This window comes from Neolamprologus multifasciatus, chromosome 15 (assembly GCF_963576455.1).
Source record: "Neolamprologus multifasciatus chromosome 15, fNeoMul1.2, whole genome shotgun sequence".
NCBI lineage: Eukaryota > Metazoa > Chordata > Actinopteri > Cichliformes > Cichlidae > Neolamprologus > Neolamprologus multifasciatus.
Window position 1 is genome coordinate 36,014,700 of NC_140453.1, and position 27,852 is coordinate 36,042,551.

The window sequence follows — 27,852 nt, forward strand, 5'->3', positions numbered from 1 at the left end:
AACAAATACAGAAATGATAATTAAAAAAATAAATCCGTTTTGACGCCCCCCCCCCCCCCCCCCCCCGAAAAAAAAAACAAAAAAAAAACAAAAAAAAAAAAGTCATGCAATTGAGCTCAAACAAAGCAGTGTTAGAGTCTGGAAAGAATATAAATGTTAGTGTCTATGTTTTGATATGATCAGTCTTGCAATGGGATCAGTGATGCATCGTGTATCAGTAATTTATTCAAGCTCTGTATTCAAGTACAGTTCTCAGATACTTATACTTTTTTCTCCCTGCTACTTCATTCTTTCATGTCACATTTTATTAAAAATATTGATTCCAACATTGTTTTCATTACAATCACCTGAAAATTGATATCACCTCTGTACTGCTACTTCACAGAACTTCTTCCAAGACAAGATGAAAACACTGAGAAGTGAACAGTGTATTAGAAAGAAATGCCACTCTCTACAGACTGGTAAAGCAAAACTAAGTAAATCCATTCACAAACAGACAACGCTCATTATCATAATGTTAAGTTGAACAAAAGAAGACAAAATGAACAGACTACAGCAAAATGTAGTGGATGTATCTCCCTATCCTAGATAGGTTCAAATTAAGTATGACCAGTGTTTCAAGTTCTGAGGTAACAATATAAGTATATAAGATAACCTAATTTGTTAAAAAAAAAAAAAAAGTGAGGGGAGAGCGCGAACGCAGTCCTCCACTACCACAAATTATGCAGTTGAGATTCCCGCATTTGGGGAATTCACAGGGGTCAGCACCGCAGTGCAATGGCTGAGCCTCGCCCTGGGTGAACCACCTTCGTGATCATGGTATCTCCCCTGCCAGGTAAGTATAGATATATATAAATAAATATATATAAAAGTATATATTTACCTTACTATTTATGACTCACATTTTAAGGTTTCAAGGAACAGAAACTGAAATGTGTTATAAACAGTGTACATACAATTCTCCGACATAATATACAGTGGGGGAAATAATGATTTCATTACCTGCTGTATTTATAGGTTCACTCACTTACAAACAAATAAACAGTCTCTAATTTTTATGGAAGTTTTATTTTAATGGAGAGAGAATATCAACCAAAATTCCACAAATTACAACCAAACAATCAATTAAAGATATTCCTGATGTCAACTATGTATAAAGTACACCTCTCTACAAAATCAGGTTCCTTCAATTTCCATTCTAACCGCTCCACCAAAGAGCTGTCAAAGGGCACCATGAACAGGACTATAGACTTGCAAAATGCTAGAACAGGCTACAAGACCATCAGCAAGAAGTTTGGTGAGAAGGTGACAACTGTTGATGCCATTATTGAGGAATAGAAAAATATAAAGCTGCACTCAGTCTTGCTCTCTATGCAAAGTCTTGGCTCGTGGGTTGAGGGTGATCATGAGAAAGTGGTTGTAGGAGCCATTTTTTTGTGTTGGTACACTATGTATGCCATTAGGGGTTACCTTTTTTGTGTTATGATATGGTGTGTTGATGGGAATGTATTTAGGGTAGACACATGTAATTAGCGGCAGGCGTGTTGTTGTTTAGAAGGAGCAAACAGTTTATGATAAATAGTGTTGGATAAAGAGAACTGTTGACAACAAATGCAACTGATGGAAGTGGAATACAGATTCTAAAATAACAAGATAAGTATGGCTGGAGTTACTGGACTGTGATAAGTTTCATTCATAACAGTGGCATCGCATCACCCCAGCCAACGAACACCTTAGTGGCTTCAAGCGTGGGCTCAGCCTCTACAGTGGTGGATCAGCCCCAAACTACACAGGAGAAGCTTGTTGATTATCTGAAGGCAGTTGGAACCACAGTTACCAAGAACACAACTGGTAACACACTACGCTATAATGGATTGAAATTTTGCTGTGCTCACAAGGTGCCCCTGCTCAAAAATGCAGACGTGTAGGCCCATCTTAAGTTTGTAAGACACCATTTAAAGGATTTAGAGAAGGCTTGGGAGAATGTGCTGTGGTCAGAATAAAACCAAAATCGAATTTTTTTTGGCTTCAACTCAACCCACCATCTTTGAAGAAAGAAAATTGAATTACGCAACTACCATGATCCCTCCCACTCTTAACCTCATTGAATGACTCTGGGTTCAGTATCTTACCCAAGGGTACTTTGGCATATAGACTGGAGTAACAAGGGATCGGACCACATTGCTTGCAACTAGTACCTCTCGTGCCACAGCCACCCTTGTTTAGAGAGTTTCTGTAAAGGGGAGTGGCCAAAATCCTGAGATATGTACAAACCTAGTCACCAACTACAAGCAACATCTTAACACTGTGCTTGCCAACAAGGGTTTTTCTACCAATTAATGAGTCATGCTTTGCTTGAAAATCAAATACTTATTTTACTCAGTGACGTGCACATCAGCTGATAAAATTAAACTACCATACATTTTAGAGCCTGTTGTAAATGAGCAAACTTACAATTTTTTACCCCACTATAAATGAGGATTTTTCTTTATGTGTGAATCATGCAAATGTACCCTAGTGGAGTACCAGAATAAAAATGTACAAACACCAACTTGACCTAGGTTTGCTATTTTACGTACCTTTGCTTTATGCTAAGCTAAACCAATTATGTAAATAAATAAAATAACTAATCTGTCAAACTGTATATCTGTCAGAAATGTATACAGCACGTAAAATAACTATTGAACAAGTCATCAGTTTACTAAGTAAATATATTTCTGAAAGTGCTATTGACATACAATTTTCACCAGATGCTGGTAATAACACATTTCAATCCACACAAGGTATACCCTATTATTGTAGGGTCTACCTTACAATATAAAGCACCTTGAGGCGACTGTTGTTGTGATTTGGCGCTATATAAATAAAATTGAATTGAATTGAGCTAAAGAAATCAAACCACAGATGTCATAAATTATGTGTAAAATGAAAAATGACACAGGGAAAAAGTATTGAATATGGTTACTGAAATGTATTTATAAAAGCTGTTGGTGGTGATGACAGCTTCAAGGCGCCTCCTTATGGAGAAACAGGAGGTGAAAAGTTGCATGTATTGCTCAGGTGAGTTTCTTTCATACAAACAGTCTTCAAATCCTGAAGGTTCTGTGGGCCCTTTCTGTGAACTCTGAGCTTTAGTTCTCTCCATAGGATTTCAGTTGGATTCAGGTCAGGTTATTGACTGGACCATTCTAGCAGCTTTGATCCCAAACACACAGTCAAGGAAACTCAGCTGGTTTCAGAAAAAGAAAATATTGTCTTCCTGAGATGTTCAACTGCCATTCATTCTTCCTTCAGTTATGTGAAGCGTGCCAATGATGTTCCCACCTCCAAACTGGGGGGTATATGCATTGCCTGTTGATCTCAAAACACGATGTGTATTATGGCATCCAAAAAGTTCAATTTTGGTCTCATTTGTCCAGACTATATTTCCCCAGTATTTCACAGACTTGTCTAAATGTTGTTCAGCAAATACAGTAAACACAATTCAACATGCTTTTTCTTCAGCAAAAGAGTGCGTGGATAAAGACTGTGGCAGTGAAGTCCGTTGCTTATCGTTTCTTTGAAACAATTCTACATCTTTCTGCTGCTCTCCACAAATGGTCCTTGAATCTTGGACAACTCGTCTGATAATTTCTTTTACTCCTCTGTCTGAAATCTTGAAGGGAACACCTGGTAGTGGCTGCTTTATGGTGAAATTATATTCTTTCCATTTCGGGATTATGGCCCCAACAGTGCTCCTGGGAACCTTCAGTAGTTTAGAAATTCTTTTGTAACCAATGCAACAATAAGGTTGCAAAGATCTCAAGATCGTTTTACCCGTCATGAGATGTTTATTGCGCGACTCCTTGGTAATAAGACACCTTTTTATAAGCCCTTCAGTTGGGACTGAACCCGCTGATATTAATTTGCAATAGGTGGCAGGATTGCTTTCTAATAACTGATAGATTTCAGCTGGTGTCATCACTTTACATGGCTTTCTTGCACCTCCTATTGTTCATGTGTTCAATACTTTTCCCACGTGTCATTTCTCATGATTATACATAATTTATGGACACATATTATTGGATTTCTTTGCATTTAAGGATTGGATGGGTTGTTACAGGCATCTGGTGAGAATGTCATGTCAGTAGCACCTTAGAGACATATTTACTTAAAACATTGGTGAAGTGTTCAATAATCTGCTCACTATATCTTTGTAGGAACTATCTGCTTAAAATACAGTAGTGTTGTGACGGATGAATTCACACACATCATAGCATAATCAGTCTACTGTTAACTTCTAGTTACCTACATGATTAATGTCAATCATTGCTCTGAAATTAATTAAAAACAAAAAATCTATCTTGTCAAAATATGTATATGAAAACAATGTTCACTTAAGGCGGTTCAAGTTGATTACATCACTGGTAAAGCTTTCTATGTTTTAAAGTTCTTTCTAAAAAAAATACATATAGGAAGATATTATATTCCATGTCTTGCAGCATTCACCAACCAGTTTTTGTGTAAGCCCTGTTTCTTGCAACTTGCCTGCAATGCCACATGGATCCAATACTGGTGCAAATAAATAATAAAACATTAAACAAATAAAACGTGGTGAATTTAAAAATCCTATAAATACATAATCAAAATACTTTGTTCAGCAACGGTAATGAATTGTACTTTAAATAGTACTTTAAAAGTTCACTTAGTGCTTCAGTCTCCAACTGCTTTGGACAAATTCAGATACATAACTCAGTCAAATCCAATGACTACAGAGGCAATAGCAGCCAAATTATATTCTCTTAATCTTTTTAGTCATGACAGTTGAGAGGTTCAGGTTGAAGTGTGTTATTCCAGGAAGCCTGGACAAGGGCTGGTTGCAGAGAGACAGGCTAGATTTAACTGTCCAAAAGTACTTTTGTTGTGCACAATCTGCAGGTTAAACTTCCATCTAAATGAAGAGCAACTCCAACAAATCACAAGAAAATGAATGCCTGTTTCTTTCCACAAATGATATTTAAATATTGGGACCTAGCTGCTCACTGATTCACTGGTCAGTAATACTAAACCATTGCAGAAAATGTGCTTATATGTTTTACAGATCAAACTGTGACAAATTGAAAAAAATAGAAAATAAATTTTTTGCAGGGTCTATACCCTACAACATAACATGCCTTGGGGCAACTGTTTTTGTAATTTGGGATTATATAAATACAGTAGAATTGAATTTAATAGAAACAGAAAACAACCATATTATTAACCACAAAGTATATTGCAAGAGTTCTTAGCAAGAGTTACCCCAGTTATCATGTTGACTTGGAAACAAAGGGATAGGCCGTTGCTACTAATAGTAAACAACTAAGTTACACAGTTTAGACTGAGTGAACAAAATAAAATTGAATAGAATATCAGTCCATCAAACTTCACTCATGTCAAACAACCTGACATATCTGATAATCACAAGTGAAAGTACCTTAACTGCAGATAGTGCAGTTCCATCAGGTAGTTGAGGTTTATATGTGAGCCAGCATGAATGGCAGAGGTCTGAAATTTGCTCACCTAAATGGAATGAAAATTGTTTTTCATGGTATGTGTTACACCTGTACTTGATCTTTGACAAGCCAAAATATCTGCTGTGAAAACAATCTGTTTTAAAAAGTCCAAATGAACATTTGAGGTGGAATAAACCACTTAGATTATTTGTAAACTTGTAAACTGAGCTAAGTTCTATTTATTAAGCTGAAACTGTATATTACTGAAAGACCAACAAGGACAAAATTCAGTGGTGAGAGATTGTAGATGAAACTTTCTGCTGAAGTTACCATAAAACACAGAACAAGATGCAAACAAGAATGTATCCAGCAAACTGACATCTTTGTGAAAGAGCCAAAAGTATCACCACTGTTACCCTTAGGGTGCTGTAGCAAACTTTTTAGGCTCATGATTAACCTGTTTATTAAAGCAGCGGTCACCGACCTTTTTTGCGCCACGGACTGGTTTATGTCTGACAATATTTTCACGGACCGGCCTTTAAGGTGTTGCGGATAAATACAACAAAATAAAACCAGTACCGGTACCAAAAAAAAAAAAAGATTTATTCATAACACACGGGAAAACCCAGGGAAACCGAGTTAACTATAAGAAATAACAATAAAAACCGATAAAAGCCCTGAAGACCATAAATTTCACACCCGAGCCTCAACTCTTGCGGCCCGGTACCAAACGGCTCACGGCACCGGTCCGTGGCTCGGGGGTTGGGGACCGCTGTATTAGAGTGAATGTGCAACCAGCCCCATGAGTTTTCTCTCAGCGTGACTTGGGTACATATTAGCTTGTGAGGCAGGAACAGAAGGTCTTTTGCTGCCATGATGCCATGTCTCTCTTGGAAATGAGTTTTGAATCTCAGTGAGATTTTTACCTGGATAAATAAAGGATTAATTAATAAAAATTAAAAAATAAGCTATATCGAATGTCCAGTCCAACAATGAAATGGGTAGATGTAGTATTCACTCCCAGATGTCTTTGATAGGTCATCCTGGCAAACTTGAACCGGTAAACCTCAGGCTTACGTCCAACAGAACGGTTTCACAGTAATTTTCTTTCACTACTACAATTTGAGCTAAAATTCTCAACAGTACACACACCAGTAGATCAGGTTGAAGAGGATATATGAGCCTGGGAAAATCATACGAGAGTATGTGTCAATGGCGTGGGTGTTCTGAATGATCCGGAAGCCACGGATGCCCTTCTTCTTGGTGCCAGTGGACTCGTTGTCCAAAGACAGATGCACTACCATCTGTTCCTGTTTATCTGATATGTCCTCGGCAACCATCGAGGCTCTTGTGTATCCCGCCAGACTGTTGGCGTCTTCCTCACTGTATGTCCCATCTAGCATCATGGTCTTGGTATGGGGCATGCCACATGTGCAAGGGAGTGTCTGGGACTAAGTGAAATAGACAAAAGGAATCATAATTAAAAAGGTTTGATCACTGTTTGAGATGTGTGAGTTTTGAAAAAGGTGCCTGTACCTGTTCCTTAACTTTTTCTCTGAGTTTGCGGTCTTTCCCATCCCTCAAAGTTGTCAGGTAGTTTACGGCAGCGTATTCTAGCACAGACAGGAAGACGAAGACAAAACTGACCCAGAGGTAAATGTCCACAGCTTTGATGTAGGAGACTCTGGGCATGGAAGCATTTACTCCAGTAATGATGGTGGACATGGTGAGCACCGTAGTTATACCTGAAGAGCATACAAGGTCTTGTTAGCGCAGCAGTCAATGAACTACGACAGAGGGTCATTTTAATGGCCAAAAAGAGCTAACTGATTTTGATTTTTCACATTTTCACATCTGATGTCCTTAGGAAACATATTCAGTTTTAGCAGGCAACAGTTACAATGATGCAGATCCTCTTACCTAATGAGACTCTGGCAGGGACAGCCCTGCGGTCAATCCAGAAGGACACCCAGGACAGCATCACCATTAGAGTAGCAGGGAAGTAGGTCTGCAGTAGAAAAAAGAAGATGTGACGCCGCAGCGTGAAGTTGATGTACAGACGGTTGTACCAACCTGGAGATAGAATAAGTGAGGAATAAGTAAAACACAATAAACTTTTCGCTTTATGTGTTAGAGGTAAAACAGAAAACATCAAGGTAAAATGACAGAACATGAGGAAATTAACAATCAATTAACAATTAAAAGCTCTTGAAAGCTATTTGGTCTTTCCTTAGGTTGGAATGGAAGAAATTACTTCTTCACATGTGCTTTATAAACATAACAAGTTGAAAAGAGGAGTTTCTGTAATTAATTGATTGATTGCAATGTTGTGTGGTGGCGTTTACAGAAAGGCAAGCAGAGATGATTATTAGCAACTTTATCACAGTCAATCTTCTCTACATCATACATGTTAGGCAAGGTGGTTATTTAGAAGTAGAATGGGACTCAGAGCCTTCAGTTTTCAGGCTCCTCTTCTGTGGAACCAGCTTCCAGTTTGGATTCAGGAGACAGACACTATCTCTACTTTTAAGATTAGGCTTCAAACTTTCCTTTTTGCTAAAGCATATAGTTAGGGCTGGATCAGGTGACCCTGAATCCTCCCTTAGTTATGCTGCAATAGGTGTAGGCTGCTGGGGGATTCCCATGATGCACTAAGTATTTCTTCTTCAGTCACCTTTCTCACTCACTATGTGTTAACAGACCTTTCTGCATTGAATCATGCTTGTTATTAGTCTCTGGCTCTCTTCCACAGCATGTCTTTTTTCCTGTCTTCCTTCCCTCTCCAGAACTTGTCGCAGCAGATGGCCCCACCCCTCCCTGAGCCTGGTTCTGCCGGAGGTTTCTTCCTGTTAAAAGAGAGCTTTTCCTTCCCACTGTCGCCAAAGTGCTTGCTCATAGGGGGTCATATGATTGTTGGGTTTTTCTCTATATGTATTATTGAAGGGTCTACCTTACAATGCAAAGTGCCTTGAGGCGACTGTTATTGTGATTTGGTGCTGTATAAATGAAATTGAACTGAATTGAATTGAATGAAGGTGGTTAGCAACTGCAAACTTATCTGTTCTGCTGCTAAATCACTGAATCTTATTTACTTGCTAATGCCAGCTGAGTTTCCATAACACACTGAAATTGATCTAAGAGCAGCAAAAGTCTTAAGTTCCTTGAGGCAACTGTTGTTGGGATTTTGGACTATAGAAATAAAACTTAATTGAACTAAAAGCTGAGCCAACGGCAGCTTGCCTCACGTGCTCCTCTCTCATCAGTTTACACTCAAAGACCAGAGATTTATCCACAATGCACATGTGCAAACCACCAGAATAAAGCTGCTGGCCTCTCAGCCTACCCAGCTCCAGTCATTGTTACTGGGAGATGGACATGCCCTAAGAGACAGAGACACACTTTGCTGTGAGATGAAATATGCACAGCTTCCAGCTGCAATATCTGACTGTGGCCACAAGATGGCAGTAATGTAAGGGCCAGATGTACATATTAATTGATAGACTAGGACTTTTTGACAGAACTGTCTGAGATGAAAATTGCTCTACTTTGGTAAGTTTTAACATACAAATTTCTATTTTTAGGTTTGACAAGGCAAATGCACTTGTACTAATGTACTGATGGATAGCCACTGCAGAACTCTAATCTGTTTGCCGCATGGGCACACAGCCTACCTGTGGGAAGCAGAAATCTGGCTGGGTTTTAGGGGATCTACTTATTACTTACCTATGTATTTTACTCAGAGACATCCAAATTAATTTATAACTTTGTTATGTTTGCATTGTGTTGCACTGTTATTTATCTTTTCATTGATATTCTGGCTCTTCATTAAATGAAACTACCATAAAAATAAGAGATTTTTTATTTCTTTGTAAGTCTTCAAACTGACAAATTTAGCAAGGAATCAAAGCGTTTTTTCCCCTCCACTCTATGAACATGTTTTGGGATTTTTTTTTAACTTGCCCCACTGAGGTTCAGCTCAGTCAGCAGGATGACTTCTGCCTGTAATAGCTGGATCTGGCTGAGCCATCAGCAGACATCAGAGGGAATATATAAACCTCTCCCAACTTAGTTTGGCTTAGTTGACTGATTAAACATGAAATTAACTCTAGAATCTCTCCCAGATAATCATAATGTTGATGCTAAAACATGATTTTCATATATGGTAGTTTACAACAACTTCAGATTATTTCCCCTAAATCTTTGGTTTTTGTGGAGCAGTTATAATAGTGACCAATGTAGTCTTACACAAAATATGTATGTGTAAGTGAAATCTGGGTTTGTTTTCCTTCTCAACCTGTGCTGCTGTAGAAAGCCAGCCTGGAGGTAGTGTGAAACTTCTGAATCAGGAACTGAGACAGAGAAATCCTGTCATCTGTGCTCAGGGACTCATCGCCACTTTTCCAATAAAGCATCAGGTCCTCATCTGTGTAAGCATCTGCAGGACAGAAAGTAGGAATGGAAACAGCAGTCATCTGAATGAACACAGCTGGACCTGTGATAAGCAAATAGAGCAAATTCATAAATTCAATAAAAGCTTGTATTCTGCTGATGGCTGAGTTTCAAATAACAACTAAACTAATACTAATACTAATAATCAATTCACAATTTAGTAACCAAAGCCCCTTTTTGTTGTAGGTTTGCTCATTTACACAAAAATAAACAGTCTCTAATTTTTATGGTTGTCTTTTTAATGAAGAAAGACAGAATATCAACCAAAAAGCTGACAAGACCAAAGGGCTGTCAAAGGATATGAAGAACAAGGCTGTAGATCTGCATGATGTTATAGAGGGCTACAAGACCATCAGCAAGAAACTTGATGAGAAGGTGACACTTGTTGATGCAATTATTCAAAAATGGAAGAGTGGAGTTCAATGCAAGATTTTACTTTATGGGGTGAAGACGATTATGACAAAGGTGGTGGATCGGCTTAAAACTACACGGGAGGAGTCTGTTAGCGATCTGAAGGCAGTTGGGATCACAGTCAGCAAGAATACCATTAGTGTAACACACTACACTGCCATGGACTGAAATTTTACAGCACCTAAAAGGTCTCCCCGCTCAAGAAGGCATCTGTGTAGAACCACCTTAATTTGGCCATGAACATCTAAATGATTCAGAGAAGGCCTGGGAGAAAGCGCTGTGGTTAGATAAAACCAAAATCGAGTTCTTTGGTATCAGCCGTGTTTGCAAAGAGAAATGCTGGGAATGACCCAAAGTCTTCCCACAGTTAAACACAGATGTGGAAACATCATGTTTCCTTTTTTCAGCTAAGGTAGATGACGACTTCACCGCATTGACACCGCAAATCTTGGATGACACCATCCTTCTAACATGACAGTCACCTAAACCACACCACAAGGCAACAAAGGAGTGGCTAAAGAAGAAGCAAATTAACATCATGGAGGTGCCTAGCCAGTCTCCACTTTTGGTTTGGATTTTTGGTTGACATTCGCAAACTGTTAATTTCTTTGTGGGTGAACTTAGAAAAAAATTATTATTTCCCCCACTGCATAGCAGCACAAGAAGGAGTCTCATGGTCTAAGAATACTTACAACTCTCCAGCTCCAGTGTACATGTCTGTGAGTCCAGAGGGAAACGACTAAAATCCATGTTGCAAGCTGCAGTAACTGTTACTCTGTAGAATTAAAGCAGAATATAAACCTTAGTAACTCTAGACAGGGGGCCCTTTCTTGCAAGGCATTTGTTTCCTGTCTTCACCTCAGACTGTACAGAACATGACCATCTGGGAAGACCCTTAACATGATGTTGTCAGTAGTGGTGTCGTGGATGAAGGACCTCTTGGAATGGACAAAGAACACATCAGGTACCCATATTTTCTTCACCAGGCGACCATCAAAGGTCATGCTTTTGTTTGTAGCGCTTGGGAATGCCAGCCTTTCATCTTTCCAGTAGTGCCTCAGGTACAGAGTCATGGTGAAGTCCTGAGATAATGGGAGAAAGAAGACAGCATCGGGATGAAAGGGTCTTGCTATCCCTAATTTATTTAATTTTTCCTGGGATTACATCACTCCAGCCAGTGGCTGCTGGATTATTGAAGTTGTTTACAGATAAATGTACAGTAAGCCAAAATGCTGAACATGTGTTAACCAAGTACAGTCCACAGGCTTCATTTGGTCCTAGAATACCCTCTTTTTTTCCTCCTTCATCCTCTACGTTGCTCTGCAGGCAGGAATGGTTACGCGCGTGCATGCCCCCTCCGCACCACAGTTAATCTTTTGTCCTGTTGTCATAGTATTACAATTATATAACAACAGATTTGTAATGACTAATGACTGTAGCAACATGTACTCTTGGCACCAAGTGAACAAGTACCTTTGATGTTGCATAAGACCAGTTTAAGGGCATGTCTGAGACTTTCACATGATTAATAACTTATGTCTACTAATCAGAGATGATTCCACCTTTAAAGATCTAAAGTATGTATTCTTGCATATTTCAAGTTCATGGTTTTATTAACCCATATACTGGTATACTGGGTCAAAACTGCTTTGTAAGAATAAATTGAATTTTCTGTCTTTTATTTATTAAAAATTGGATTTAACAGAAACAAAATAGCACATTTTCTCATGTCACTGAATACTGTGCTGAGGGTTTTTGTTGCTACAGTCTGGTATAATTTACTATCTAATGCTACCTAATAACAGTGAGTGTTAGACAGTAACTGCTGGAGTATTACAGAGCATGTTTTCTGTCTTTATGGCTGTCATTAAAGCATACTGAATGGCTTGCATTATGCAATGAAAAGTAAACTCTGGCCAGAAATATACAGTATATTATGTTGTCTAACAGTGGGTTCAGTGATATACATGAAACATGACAGACAGTGACTACATCCATCCATTCATGTTCTTCCACTCATCCAGGCTGGGTTGCAAGGACACCCAGACCTCCCTCTCCCCAGTCACCTCCTCCCGCTCATCTGTCGGAACACAGAGGCATTCCCGGGCTAGCTGAGAAATTGAATTCCTTCAGCAAGTCCTGGGTCTGTCCCGTGTCCTTATTCTAGTAGGACATGCCCAAAACACCTCAACCAGGTAGTACCCGGTATGATCACAGCTGAGGGATCAGACTGAGTGGTAAATCTTTGTTATTATGCTCTTTATCACAACGGACCAATGCAGCATCTGCATCACAGTAGCCATAGTCCCAATCCATCTGTTAATCTCCCACTTCCTTCTTCCCTGACCCATGAATAAGACTCTGAGACACTTAAACTCCACTTGGGGCAGTAACTTGTCCCTGACCCAGAGACTAAAATGACTCAGTTTGTTAAAATTGTGAAGTGACACACAAGCGCGGCCAGTTTTAGTTCAAAATGACGTGCCAAGAGCACATCATTACGCATTACTTAGCATAAGGTCACAAACTATGAAATTTTCCGCCAGGACAAGTTTTACTGCTGCTGGTATTGTTTTGGTTGGATGTCATCTCTAAGTTAAATGAGAAAATTTAAAATCATGAAGTTTGGTAATTCATTTTCTTTTATAACATCTTCATCTGACATTCCAAATAAATTGGAGAAATGTCTAACTCTTCTAAGCATGCACTCTTAAACCTTTGCAATGCCTCTTCCACACAGCAGTAACAGCTGCAATATCAAGCTCAAAAATTAAGACGTGCCTTTTTGGCATTGAAAACTGGCACAATTAGCAGCGAGTAACTGATTTGCAGAAATGCTTGTGCGATATGGTCAGCTTAAAAAAAAATATCCAGTGTTAATTTCTTACACACAGTTGTCCATGTTCTCTTTGCAAATACCAACAATACTTTCTGCACAGCAGTTTAAACTCACACACCTCCAAAGATACAGCTGAAATTAATCCTGACAAACAGTTTTTGCCTTGTGTACTTCAGACTGTTTTCAGTGTGTAGGACAGACTTGGGCTGGTTGGCACGTTGTTTATTACCACCACACTAGAAGGCACTGTGAAACTTTGTTGATATCACATATTTAACCATTACGAGCTGTCCATTTTACAGCAATCATTTTGTAAAACACAAATAGACTGAGTTGAGGAGGTATTCAGAGTAATTTCATGTGTTGTTGTGTGTGTTTTCGGTTTTTGTTATTAAGAGCTTTGGCAGTATTAGACACTGATTAATGAGGTAAAGCCATGGTTAGGATCAGCTCCATCATTAAGGCCTCTGATATTTAATATGACTTTGCACCAACAAAAAGTCCATAAGTGTGTATACAACATTGCAGTGGCACAGAAAGTCACAATCTCAAAGCCCTGGAGTAAAACCAGTCAAGCCGATGCAGACTGGTTTAGTCGCTTGCTCAAACACTGCCCTACTCTTGCCATTTGATCACCACAGACCACAAGCTTGGCACGCACCATGTTCTTTGACAACCAGGAGCAGATCATGTTGAAATACAGATTTGGAACAAAGCAGAAGGAGGGCAATCATATCCTTTATTCCCTCCAAATTGCTCACGTAAACTCAATCCCATGGACGGGTCAAAATATGGATCTTTTAAAAAGTATGTCAACTCTGCCCGTGATGCCTGGATGCTGCCAAATGTTATTCTGAGGATTGTGGCCATTTCCTTCCCAATAGCTGCACCCCCTACCAACATCCAGTATCGTTCAGGGTAAGTGGCATCTACCCAATAAATAGAGATATCTAATTTGAGTTTGCCCAAAGTTTGTCTTCCAACCTTATCTGGGTTACAGCAGTGCCTGGCTCCTCCCACCTCCACTGAACAAAACAGAAATTTGTCCACAAATTCTTCCCAGCCCTCCACAAGTGGAGCGCCTATTGAAGTAAAGCAGAACAAGACCAGGAAGAGAGCAGTTCTCTGATGATCAGGAGTACTTCTGCTTGGTTTGTATTGAGCCTTATATCAGTAGCTGGCCCAAGGAAGAATGGCTTTGATGTGTCAATGTGTGTGCCAAAGCTGGGCTCTCAGATGATATCCGAAAAAAAAAAGTTTCTCATTTTTTATTAAATCACAATTTTTACTGACATCTCATTGATAACTCTGGGGACAACCAACCCCAAAGCGAGGTTGGTTGTCACAAAGTGTTAGTGTCACCTACTTAATATTTATTACAATTAATAACAAAAATTTAAAACATACCAATTTTGAGCCAGCACCTTAAGCCTAATGAAGGAGTAGTTATTGAAGGATGTTTTACTGATCAGCAGTTTATGTAAGAGTAAAAATGCCATCCCTGTTCTACCTACACTTAGCATATTTTCGCCATAGTCTCTCATAAATTAGACTTGGACAATGCTAATTCCAAGGCTTGACACACAAGTCATGTTAAGCTTGGGTGCTCACAGATAGTGACCCTCTGTTTAAAGTCCACATTGTAACACGTTAAGTTGGTGAGACGGGACAGTTTGGTTTGTGTCCTGGGAAATTTGTGTTATGTTGTGTGATTAGTTTAATTTTTAGGCACTAAGAACTACTTAGCAAGATTATGGCATGGTTGAAAAATTGCCCCTGGCTGCACATGATACTTATGCTGTGTGTCTAATTGAGGTACCAAGTGGACTGTTGGGATTATTGCCATAACCTGTTGTGTTTCACACTTCCTTCATTGCAGTAATGAAACCACTTATTTATATAGCTCCAGGCATCTGGACATTACTACAGCAGTCTCCTACCAGCTCTGGAAATTTTGATGTCCAAGTCACTGGCACTGTTTTGTGTTAGTGCCACAAATTTACATGACGAGATGCTGGGTGCGCTACAAGAACTAGCAGTTTCCATAATCACTATTCCAGTATTCTAAATGAATGGGGTCACATGTCTGATAACACAGTCAATTTTGCATGTCTCTTAAACTTCAGTGTCAATTAAACATTCAGCCTTACAGGTACTTTATCCAAATACTTGTTCAGCTACATTTTGTGTAATGCAAATTTACATTTAATGCATTTAAAATACTTACCATGTCTACCTCTGATATGCTGTCCAAACTCTCCACCTGAACGTCCACCCCAACAGGGACAGCTGGACCTTCAGATATAAACAAACAAATCTGAAGCGGTGCCAAAAGTACATACATTCTGTACTTAAGTAGAAGTGCAGATACTAGTGTTAAAAATACTACAGTAAAAAGTTGAAGTACTAATTCAACTTCTTTACTCAAGTATGAAAAACTATCGGCTCTGAAATGTACTCAGAGTAAGAAAGTAAAGTAGCTCCTTGAAGAACATTTTTACCACCTAGTTTTATGCAAAACTAACTGAACCCTGTGCTATATTAATGTCATGATAAAATAACATTAGTATATAAGAATACCAACTTTATTTCAGTCTAAATTTTAATTCTAATACAGGTCCTCAGCTTGAATCAGTTAAGTGGAACAAAATAAAAACATAGCTCTGTTTTCTGTTGCCTGCGTTGTAGTGGGTGATTTTGCCTATAAACAAGAAAATGAGCAGGGAAGAGGTTAAAGCAGATTTGTTAAAATCAGTTCAATAAGGACATGCAATTAAAAGAATGAATTGATTTATTGATGAACAGAAGTTAGACAGATGTATTTAGTGGTTAGACTCCGACGGCTCGTCTTGGCAGAACGGAACCCCAGCTGTGAAAGGGACAGGGATGTTCAGTGCTCTTTGAGGATTTATACAACTGAACTGAATAAGATATGAGCAGATGTTTCATGAGGTGTCCTGGCTGATTTCCATCCTCTACACGGACAGTACACTGTTTATGCTTTATATTATACACTCTACAGCTGGTAAGATTGAATAACAGAACAGCAGAACAGCATGAGAGAGGTGTGGAGTGGCATGAAGACTGTGGTGGGGCATGGCCTGCGGTGTCATGCAGGGAAGGTGGACGTACCTGCACGGCATCCGCAATCACGCCCCGCTGACTTAAATATGGTACTGGGCCCTGCAGTACTGTTGTTATTGTCAGTATGTGTGGCTGGCAGCGAGAGAGATCTGCAGCCAACTGTGTGTATACAGCAACCAGAAAATGTAAAGCATGAAGGTGCACCCGGGTCTGCTGTGGGTTTGTTACAAAAACAATCACTGGATTCAAGCCATCCAACAGCAGGGGAGCTGGGGGTGGTGAGGACAGAGCCAATGAGTTGAATGTGCTTTTCAACAGATTCAACACTGCAGTGAATGCTCAGCCCCCTACTGACTTACCTGTAGCCACACCACTGTCTCTCCCTCCCTCTCAACACTGCACCGTTGCCTCCTGTAAGAGTCCTGACACCCCTCCCCCACCTATCACTTTCACTAACGACCAGGTTCAGAGGCAAATGAGGAGACTCCACTCAGGCAAGTTTGCTGGACCAGACGGGGTGAGTCCTCATGTCCTCAAGGCTTTGTGGAGTCTTTCATAAACTGTTCGTGTTGAGTCTGAGTCTGCAGAGGGTCCCAGTGCTGTGGAAGATGTCATGTACCAAAGACGCACCATTCCAGTAGCCCCAGGATTACAGGCCTGTGGCACTGACTTCCCACGTCATGAAGACCTTGGAAAGACTCATCCTTGACCAGCGACCTATAGTCAGACCACATCAGGATCCCCTTCACTTCAGAGGAGCTGAGGACACCATCATCTACCTACTCAGTCGTGTCTACACCCATCTGGACCAGCCAGCGAGCACTGTGAGGGTCATGTTTTTCCACTTTTCCAGTGCATTCAGTGCCATCAAACTAACCCTTCTGGGTGATAAGCTGATAGCGATGTAGGTGGATGTGTCTCTTGTGTCCTGGATTGTTGATTATCTAACAGGAAAACCACAATGTGTGCATCTTCAACATTGTGTTTCTGACAAGGTTATCAGCAACACAAGGGCACCTCTTCACCCATTACACCACAGACTTCAGCCACTGCACAGAGACCTGCCACCTTCAGAGGTTTTCTGAAGATGGCACGAGCAGAATCATTTGCAGCTCAATGTGACAATGACCAAAGACTTGACTGAGGACTTTAGTTTGACTGTTTTAATCCAGGGGATCGATGTAGACATTGTGGAGGACTATAAATACTTCAGAGTACACATAGATAATGAACTGGACTGGGTTAAAAACACCACTGCACTCTACAGGAAGAGCCAGAGTCGTCTCTGGGGACTTTGAACATTTTTTGGACAGTGCTCAGGATTTTCTATCAGTCTGTTGTGGCCGCTGCCATCCTCTATGCTGTTGCATGCTGGAGCAGCAGGTTGAGGGTTGCAGATGCCAACAGACTCAATAAACTGACGACAAGGCCAGTAATGTTGTGGGGACGGAGCTGGACTCAGAGACGCAGATGCTGTCCAAGACAAGGACAATGTTGGACAATTGTCACACTTCTTAAAAAAATTCAGGGAGTAAAAGTAAAAATTACAGTACAGTTCAAATACTTCATTACTTCCCACCTCTGTAAATAGTATATTACAACACTGGAAATAAGACAATGAGAATAAGTAGAACCTAAAGTACTTTCATTATTGTCTTTAGTCTTTATTGCCCAAGGATAGAAAATGTGCAGGCTATCTATAGTACAAATATTTAGAGAATCAAGAAAAGTCTGTGCATAAAGGTCAAGCTAAAATAATTGGCTAGCAGGTAGCACTGCTGTCATGGTCCAGGGTCGCTGATCCAGTGTTTTAAGTTTTTGTTGTAGACTCATTCTTCTTTCTTTTGGATTTAAAAGATGACTTATCATCAAATTTTGTAATATTTAGTTTTGAGCAATGTTCCCTCTAAGCTGCGCACGTGTGCAATTGCGCACTGCTGGCACAGTCTCTGCACACAGAAAATCTGCCTTGGTTTTCTTCCTGAATACTATCGTTGTTTATATTTACTGCAGGAAGAAACGGTAAAAACTGTGTTTTATAAGGAAGACGCTCGAAAGCACTCTCCACCTGTGAGCGAAACAAAACCAAAAAAAACCCCACCCTTTCCTATTCGTCGAAAAAAGTACCATGTCCACCAATCAAAAAATGATATGGCAACGTGGCATCTAGTTGTTAAGAAACGGGGGGAAATTTTAGGAGTGACGGCGGTGTTTTGAGGTGTGAGGGATTTGAGACGTTTAGCACAAATCTTGTGAAGTGAGTGTGTAGTGTAGTCAATAGTTTTGTTGTGTGTGTCAGAACAATGAGGCGACTGCTGAATGTTAAAGGTGTTACAGGAGTGATACATCTCCTGTTGTCAGGCCTGCAGGTATCAGGCTGTTGTTCTCCTTTATCTCATAGTGGACAGAAATTATTTTTGGAGTGGCACAAATAATTTGTGTGGCATCAAATTTAATGCAGAACACCTGATTGTTCTGTAAATAGTTTAAATGTTTGTTTAAAAGCGCATTGGCTGCATTAAAAAAAAAATAGCTGCAAAAAACTTTGCAGCTACCAGACCACATACTCATACTCATAATACAAGTCAGAGCTTTTTATATATATATAGCTTTTATTATATATATATATATATATATATATATATATATATATATATATATATATATATATATATATATATATATATATATATATATATATATATAAGTTGGGTATAGCAGTTAATTAAAAGTAGTCTAACATAAATGTAAATGCTGTAATTTGATTATTTTAATAAACCATGTAACTTGCATGGATTAGATGGTGGCGTGACCACAGTGCACACGTCTGATGTCGCTCAGCAAGGAGTTTGGGAGTTTTCGCTCAGACACATGAAAAATTAGAGGGAACATTGGTTTTGAGTATAATATTTTGTAGTGCATCTGAGTTCTGTTTTAAGATTTTGGTTTCTTATTTTATTATGTTATATATCTGTCGTGTCCAGTCTGTCTCAGCTTCGTCTTTTTGGTTTGTCGTCATTGTCTCCTGTGACATGTCAGTCTTGTCTCCTTTTTTATTTACCTTTCTTGTTCCCCCACAATGTCCCTGTATCTTTCTGTCTTATCTCCATGGTCCCTGTTAAACTGTGTCCAGTTTGTATGTCGTAGTCTTGGTTGCAGTGTTAGTTTTATTTTGACAGCCCCTCATCTTGTGTGCATTATATTTGGTTTTGCTTCCCCTTGTTTAATTAGTCAGATTCAATTCAGCTGTGTTTGCAGGTGTTGGCACTCTGACATAATCACCTCTTGTTTATTTAAAGCCTCGGTTTGCTTCTGTTATTTGTCACGTCCACCCTCAAGCTGTGTCTCTCGCTGTGTGCCTCCAGTTAGGTGCCTCTCGTCAGATTATTTGTTCCTGCCTTATGTTATGTTTACTTTGAAGTTGTCAGTAGTAAAGCTCCTTTTGAATTTTAAATCTTGCTTTGTGAATCCTGCATTTGGGCCCTACTCTCAACCCCACACAGTGGAGCCTTGACAACAGCTTTAAGAAGAGACATAGATCTATATTGACTCAGAAACTCTTCTATAAACTATTGCTTATGAACACAGTTTGGCACTGCATCCACAAATGCAAGTTTATACTCCAGCAGGAAAACACAAGATCTCAAAGTTGAACACTGTCCTGAAAATGTCTTCCTTTTGGCCAGGCTCTGGTCTGACCTAAAGGAAGACATGTTGAAAACAATGGACACCGAATCCTGAGGGGTAAGGTCTATGGTGCACTAATGCACATTTGGTAACTTGCACATCTGTAAAGGCAACAATAAGACTGAACTATGCACAGGCATTTTTTTTCCATGCTTATATCAGTAAGATGATGACAAACTGGACATCCAACAACATGCCCCCATAGCAAAATAGCATGCCTGCCTACAGTTCCCACTGAAATTATTGGGTACATTTTGAAATTTAAAAAAAAGAAGCCAGTGAGGGCAACAAAGTGTTGAGCAGCTGAAATCCCATAACAGACAAGAACTTTTGGCTTTCATAACTACAGCATATTGTCTCATGGATGGGTAAGTGTCTAACTGTTTGTTTCTGATGACACAAACTAAGTGTGCTAAGATCTTCTTTGATTTCAATAGAAATGTGACATCAGATGTGATGCAGTCACTCTTATGATCTGCAAACTTGCTTTCAGTGCATTCCCTTACACAATCCTAAAATAACAGGCTGGAGTATCCCGTTAAAGCCATTAGTAATAACTGGTAATTTCACATGAAAGGTTGAGTTAGGCAGAACACAGCATTCTCATGTTTGTTCCTCTGTGTTGTTTAGCTGATGAGATGATTATATTTAAGGCCAGTCTGGGATTTAGAGGGATATGGAAGAGTATCCTAGCAGGCTCATAACAGATAGAAACAAATTCACACAGCAGTCTGTCGTTTCTGTATTAAAGTCACATTGGCTGCTGTGGTGTTGTTAATCTCTGCAGCAGTGAGAGAGTCAGCCTTACATAACTGGTTGCACGGCAAAGCTGCTACCTGGAAGAAGGGATAGTAACTCGTGCCCAGCTCCAGCTGTCAGTGTTCTCCCCTCTCTTACTCACATCATATGTCACATGTCACGTTCTGGACTCACTATAACCCCTCCTGAAGACACGCCCCTTCAGCTGACATAACACTAGATGCCTGCAGAGAAAAAGCCTCAGCTAGCAGTGCTTTTGGAGCAGGATTGCCTAATTTCCGGCTACAGTCAAAGTCCATTTTGAGCCAAACAGAGTGACAAGGAAACAGCGGTGGTCTATCCAGAGGACGAATACAAGTTTTCATGTTTAATAAATTACTGAGAATGTAAAGCAGGTATCCGTTCTTCTTCCAAACATTTATAGACTGATGAGATAGTTGCATGAAGTGTCCTATGTGTGGATTTGCCAACAAATCAACAGTGCATCATCAATATGCATTCATCATGCTACATTCGTGCTGTGGAAATGTGTTTGATTTCTTATTTTTTGGTATATTTGTCACAAATACATGTTTGAGATCACAAAACAGAGTAAGTACAAAATGTGCCACAGTGTTGGCGTGATAGGTTTTCACCCAGGGAACCAGGGTTTGCATTTCCTGTTAGTTTAACTTTTGTTTAAAATTTTAAAAATACATAAACATATATAAGTTTTTGGTTGCTGTTGCTGTTAGATTGGAGTCATACAACTGTGTAATCTTCTTTGTAAAGATAAAGAAAGTCTAGTCAACTTGTTGACTAAAATTTGCTCATTCTAGAGTAAAATTATTAAACAGATTTTATTAGTAGTAGTAACGCATATTGCTTTTACAAGTTTGTATCTTGGGATGAGCCTTTCGTTTCCATTTCTCCATTATCATCAGTAAATTTCAGCTCATGTCATAGGGAAAAATACTTTTGCTGTATGGCCTATGGAGCTCTGAGGACCTTGGAAAGAAAAGCGACTGGATCCAAAAAGCTTCTTCAGATTTAAGGGCAATTGTTGGAGAGTCCCAGGTATTTAAGCCCTAGTGTGGGTGTCCCACTATTATTGACCCACTGCTAATCCTGTGCCTCAGCACACATAGGGCTGCTATTTATCTAGTTCTTTTGTGTGCTAAATTGACCAAACCCAAACCAAAAAGCCAAACCCCTCCATCAATCTTTCCTTTGTTTCTATCTATTCAAATGGTGCAGTGCGGATTTTAAGGAGTGTCTCCCTACATACATAATGTGATTGATTCTGAAGCATGAGTTCATTTTTAAATACCAATCAACTGCTTTTTATAGAGTCACATATCTAAGATTACAGCTGTAATTTTTCCTAGTCAGCCTTAGTTTTGAGAGCTTGAATTATTATCTTGTCTGTTCACCAGAATAGAGAGAGAAAACACTTTGTTCATTCCATGCTGAACTCTGTGTGGATTAACAACTGTAAATCCACTGTTGGTTGACTGTGCTTAGATTAGACAACTAGGCCTGTGCATTAAGCAGTGATTTTACTCTGCTGCAAACATAGACACAGACAGCTGGAGGAATAATCATTCCTGTTATACTTCTTTGAAGTCTTTGCAACACATGCATATTAAGTGCATTGCATTGCCTCTGGAACATAAAGTCCCTGCTGATGGGGCCGCACATTCCAAAAGAAATTGTCATGCACGTAGATGTCCACTCCAAACCTCATGCTCGGTGTCTAATGATGACATTTATGCAAACCTTGGCAGTTCACAGACAATGAAAATGTAACACACAGTAAAACCAGAAAGAAATCCCACTGCAGAGTGACATTGGTGAAATAAAAATCACACCATCTCAATACTAGAAATAGAACCGATCCATACAAGTGTATCTGCCCTGTTTTTTAGACAGTCATGAAGGTGGAGCTACATAAATACATTGCAGATTGATGTAATATGAAATATTCCAAATATTTCACCAAACTGTCTGCTACTGTTCATCTATTAAATGTGTCTCACCACAGTCCAATGGGAGCAGTGCAGGTGCACAGAAACCTTATTAGCTCTCCTTATACACTGCTGACGATAAACCTTGTGTACTGTCGCACTCTGATATACATTTTAGAAGCAGTTCAAACACTAAACACTTCTTTCATTAGTTACACTGCAGTTGCTACTTTTAAAGCCAGAAGGGACTGCAACAGCTGGTGCACACTTTGACTTCTTCCTCATTTAAATGATTGCACGAGAGTCTCACAAGAGTCACGTGTTTTATGAGCACAACTGATCATGGAATGTTCTTTCTGTTTTCTTTTTTAAACTAAGGGTTATAAGGGTCAGTCAAGAAGGAAAGTGTCAGAGTGGTATCAACATTGACTTTAGGTTGAACAAAATTTGGAGAAATAGACTGGGAGACTATGTTAGTGAAGCGCTGAGCTGACGTATCCAGTTGCCTCTGTAGGTTTTCTATATTTCTCAGAAAACACACATCTTCAAAGAAATCAAGAACACATTACTCTTATGATGGAAATTAGCAGCTATTGGAGCTTACCTGCAAATGCGGGCCTCATGGTGAAATCGTGTTCATCAATGCGCAGGAGGTGGCTGGTCTTTACCTTCCGGCTTTTAGTTCCATCCACAACTTTCTTTGATAGAGGACTGATGACAAAAACCAGACAGAGAGAAAAAGGGGAACTAAAAGATAGGATTAAGAAGTAGTGAACCTTTGTTAAAAGCAAAAACTGTCAGGTGCCCATGACTCAAATCATTCTTACTCCTCATATTTGTCAGTAAATGATCCCTTCATATTGATCTTTCAATTTAGCAGTGGTGAACAACATCCACAATCCTCACTCATTGCAAAACACATACCAGATTTTCTATGAACCTAACAGGCTGATGATTCACAGCTGAACATTTGGGCTAAATTAGAAGGAGACTGCTTTGTGACAAAATAAGTCAATAGTGCAGTTGTGTAACCAGCTTATTATTACTTATTACCTTCATGATTTAAAATTAAATTACCTCTGCCTACATGTGTGAGCTGAACCTGTCACCCTGGTTGCCTAGAAACCTCAACTTCCTAATGTGATAATTTGTCTATATTAAGCCAAACCATCAGCTTTCCTAACTCTGACTAAAGAAAGGAAAAAGAAAGTAAAGATGAAATCAAGAAGTAGTACCACATGAGACTCTAAAAGTCATGTGCTGTTTACTAATGCGGACGTTGTCACCCTTAAACTAGAAAGACTGCTGTTGTTTTATTAATGGTCACAATGATAATTATGTTAGGAACAAACAACCATTACACTATCCAAACAACAATAAATAAAATAAAATAAATAAATAAATCTTGGCTACTATCTTTTCAAACCTTGCTTTTATTTGCAAATATTTTTTCTTGAAATTTACAAATGTAATTGTGATTGAGTGTGATGAATACATTTATTATTATAATTATTATTATGGAAAGATTGTGGTCACAGTTAAAAACAAATGTGAAATATTAATTGCAACATTGGAATGTCGGGCATAAAAGACAAATGTGTTACACACCTGTCCTCCATCCTGGTCTCGGATCCTGGCCTTACAATAACAACAGTGTCAGGTGTTCCAGCAAGTTCCCTATAAGACACATATTTATATTCAAATGAAAAATCTTTAGGAACTATGTGCATTAATAAAAGTCAACTAAATTAAATCACACAATATATTGCAAAGTTGCAAAATATAACACAATAAATCTAATACATATAAATCGCTCAATTAATAAAGACATTTTACTCTTAAATCTTGTGGGAGGTGAGTTGTTGCAAGTTAAAGTCACACAGTTAAATGCAATGCAAAGGTTGATTGATGCACATTTCTGAATTTTGGTGACAAAATAACACACTGCACTAAGTTGCTGTCACTTGTGGTGTGAATGGATCAAAACACCCCCCTAGAATACCCATAGCCTCACATTCAAGTAGTTGAGTTTTCTTTCTGTCTCTCTAGATAAAAGGTACACTGCTTCGTTTTGCTGCAAAATACTCCATTTCAGTGAGTATTTTAGGGCACTCACCCAGAACATCAGGGTGCCTCATTGGTAGGTTTTATTAATTTATTAACAACAATGCAGCTCTGTCGCACAAAGGAACGAAACGGATTTTGGTATATACACTGCATGTTTGTCAAGACTGACACTGAATTGCTTTAGACATATGGAGAGGAGCGATGCTAGATATGTGTATAGGAAAAGATTGAATGGATGAGCTATGAGTCCAAATAATAATGATCCACAAACACTGTAAGAGCCCAGTAAGAGGTGCAGCAAAAATAAAATTAAAAAACGAGTATTAAAATACCCTGAGAAACTACTGGATGGGCAAGGGAGACACAGGGGAGACACATAGTGTGACGGTTTATGACACGACCAGGAACTGAGGGAAACTGGGGAATTAAGTACACATGTGACATAATTAACTGGAGCTGGAACACACAAGAAAACACGAGCTAAATCTGAGAAACAAGACTGAAACTAAGCTGAGCACAAGGCACACAAGACCAGGGACTGGTGGTAAATTAAGACAGGAAGTGCAGAACGTAGACTTGACATGTAAACAGCCAGAGGGAATGCTGATATACAAGAGGGATGCTTGGAAGGAAAAAACACAAAGACGTGATTAAGACAAACTGGACATGAGGGGGAACTAGCTGAGACTAGAAACATCAATAAGTCAACTATGAACAATGGGGAATAATACTAAACATAGGGGAAGACTAAAAAATGAGAAGCTGGAAGGAAATCATAACATCATAACTCAGAACTGATTCAAGAACACACAAAAACTGGGGGGAAAGAGGAACCATGACACATGTGAAATCAGGAATAATCAGCAACAGATCAAAAATGAAAAGGAAAACTGAATTATTACGGAAGAAACTAAAGGAAACGTGAGTCTGTAATCAGACGTTACAGGATCAGCATCAGTAACTTGCACAGCTTGTTAGCCGAAGAGATTAAATCCAGGATATAGAGTCATGGAGTGCTCCTGGGAAAGGGTAGAGAGCTGACAATTAGCGAACCATAGCAGCCAAATAACAGACAGAATGATAATTCCTAAAATTCTTGCTCCCTACGGACCCGTTCCTGCTCCCTTCACAGAAGTCTTGATAACTAAAATAACATCTGTATAACACGCTGTATCTCCAAGCATGGTTTTCTTTGCTGTAGATGATTTCACGAAGCTCGAGGACAGCGGATTGCTGTTCTATGGCTGCTTTTTACGCACGGTTTGGTTGCATAAACACACAGTTAGTTACCACTCAAAAATGAACTGGACTGCAAATTGGTAAAATGTATTTAGCCACGGGGAATTTACACTTGAATGGTGTGATTCTATGTGTTCGTAGAAAGAAAGACTAAAGACTTAAATATGCTGTTCAGTGCCACACTAATGTTTTAATATGATGGATGAACCACGAGTGAATTATCTTGACGTGCTAAAAGATTTACGTCACATTGCTGTTTCATTTCATTTGGGGTTTTTGTTGTTGTTGTTGTTGTTGTTTTTCGTTTGTTTTTGTTGTTTTTTTTACTTTAAAATAAAATGAAACAGAGAACTTACTTTGCTGGCTTATGAGTCTCGGCCGGTGGCGACCACCGTTTTTTCCTACTTCTGTGTTTCCGGCATTCCCCGATCAGACTCACACACAAAACTAGAAGCAGGACCCTAGTGTAACGCGGCATGATGAGTTAGAAGTCCAGCTGAGAGTCGATTAGCAACGTTTTCCTTCCACGCGCAGCACCCTCCGTGAGCCGTACCATGTTTCTGTCTAAAGCAGGAAGACAATCAAGCTTGAGAGTCAAGAGACTGTGGTGAAGGAGTGCGCCAGTTGCTTCGCAGAGAGAGACTGATGGTGAAGACTGAAAAGCGCTGTGATTGGTCATCAAACTCCAGAGGTGCTTTTCGTGGATAGGAGCGCGCAGCTTCAGGACCACATGTAGCGTCACATGAAATAATCAAATATATAAACAAGCACATAAACATAATGCACGCCTGACGAGCTGGGAGTGATCGTTGTATTAATATTAAAAAAAAAAAATAACAATGAAAAACAATATTTGCGAGCTACACTCACTTAGATTAATTCCAGTCAGCTGTATGTATGACTGTCCGGCATTTGCGATATCATTTTCAGTTTAGAATAGGAGATATATACGTTATAAAATCAGGGGTTTCGCCAAAACCCAGCGTCAACTCAGCACCACATTTTCGAGCAGTCTTTGTGGGTGTTGAGGACGATGTGCTCTTAAATGATTAGAATGCATTATCCTATCAAGTGTTTGGAGAAACAGATGATGATTTTCTTAAAGCCCGCCCGGGTTCACTGCTGCTGCTGCTGCTACTGGCAAGAGTAGATTTTACAATTAGGCAATAAAAACAAGCACAGTAAAAATGGAGGCTGTCCTCCTTAAACAACTTTTCATGTTGTTCAAATGTGAAAAAGAAAAGCCTACAAAAGTCCATAATAGCAGGAGTTAGATCCAAAAACACATTGAATAAAATCAGGATAGTACAGCTGTTTATTCTAACATCTGTATTTTTAATTTTCATATGTTGACAGAAATTTGAACACAGTCTCTGTAATTACTTTTACATCTTTATATGACAAGGTTTGATAAGGTTGTATGAAGGCTCGAGGAAGGGGATGTAACACTGAAAGAAATGATTCAACACTGGACATCTCTCGGGCAAAGAGAGCTGAGTTTGCAGGATACCATTGTGTAAGAAGCTTCTCCGATGAGAGGTGAAACGTCTTCACGAAACCTAAAGAAGTGTGGCCGCTTTTCTTTCCAAGCTCCTTAGACTACGATGACCTGGATGACCGAGAACCGTCACAGACACAGTGTTGAACATAGAGGAGTTCATTTTACCCTTTTGTAATTCCTTACCTTAACACCAAGTGTTTCATATTTTATATATGACTTTGGCATCCTCAGTGTGATTTTTCCCCTTAAAAAAACAAATAAAAAATAATAATAAATTAAAAATTTATTATAAAATTATAAAATATTATAAATTTAAAAAATTGCACTCTAGCTCAGGGGGCGACCACGTGCCATACGGATGAGAGCGGCCGGTCCCGGTTCAAGTCCGACTCTTTGCCG

At 39.3% G+C, this 27,852-nt stretch overlaps 1 protein-coding gene and 1 non-coding gene across 3 annotated transcripts; both read right to left on the reverse strand.

Moving 5' to 3' along the window:
* Nucleotides 1-671: 671 nt before the first annotated feature.
* LOC146502647 (gamma-aminobutyric acid receptor subunit rho-2-like) lies at nt 672-27,706 on the reverse strand. 2 transcript variants are annotated; one of them, XM_085131818.1, is made up of 10 exons: nt 26,309-27,706; nt 24,255-24,323; nt 23,251-23,357; nt 15,398-15,465; nt 11,190-11,413; nt 11,024-11,106; nt 9,766-9,906; nt 7,392-7,544; nt 7,020-7,216; nt 672-6,922 (listed from the first exon to the last, which is right to left on the reverse strand). In XM_085131818.1, the coding sequence occupies exons 1-10, from the start codon at nt 26,428-26,430 to the stop codon at nt 6,608-6,610; spliced, it is 1,479 nt and encodes a 492-aa protein (XP_084987944.1). In that variant the 5' UTR covers nt 26,431-27,706; the 3' UTR covers nt 672-6,607. The 2 variants fall into 2 exon arrangements, with proteins under 2 accessions (XP_084987944.1, XP_084987943.1); XM_085131817.1 differs by having other exon boundaries at nt 7,008-7,216; nt 26,309-27,705.
* LOC146502648 (U1 spliceosomal RNA) lies at nt 683-843 on the reverse strand. Its single transcript, XR_014869664.1, has one exon. It is a non-coding gene; the product is annotated as a U1 spliceosomal RNA (small nuclear RNA).
* Nucleotides 27,707-27,852: the final 146 nt, after the last annotated feature.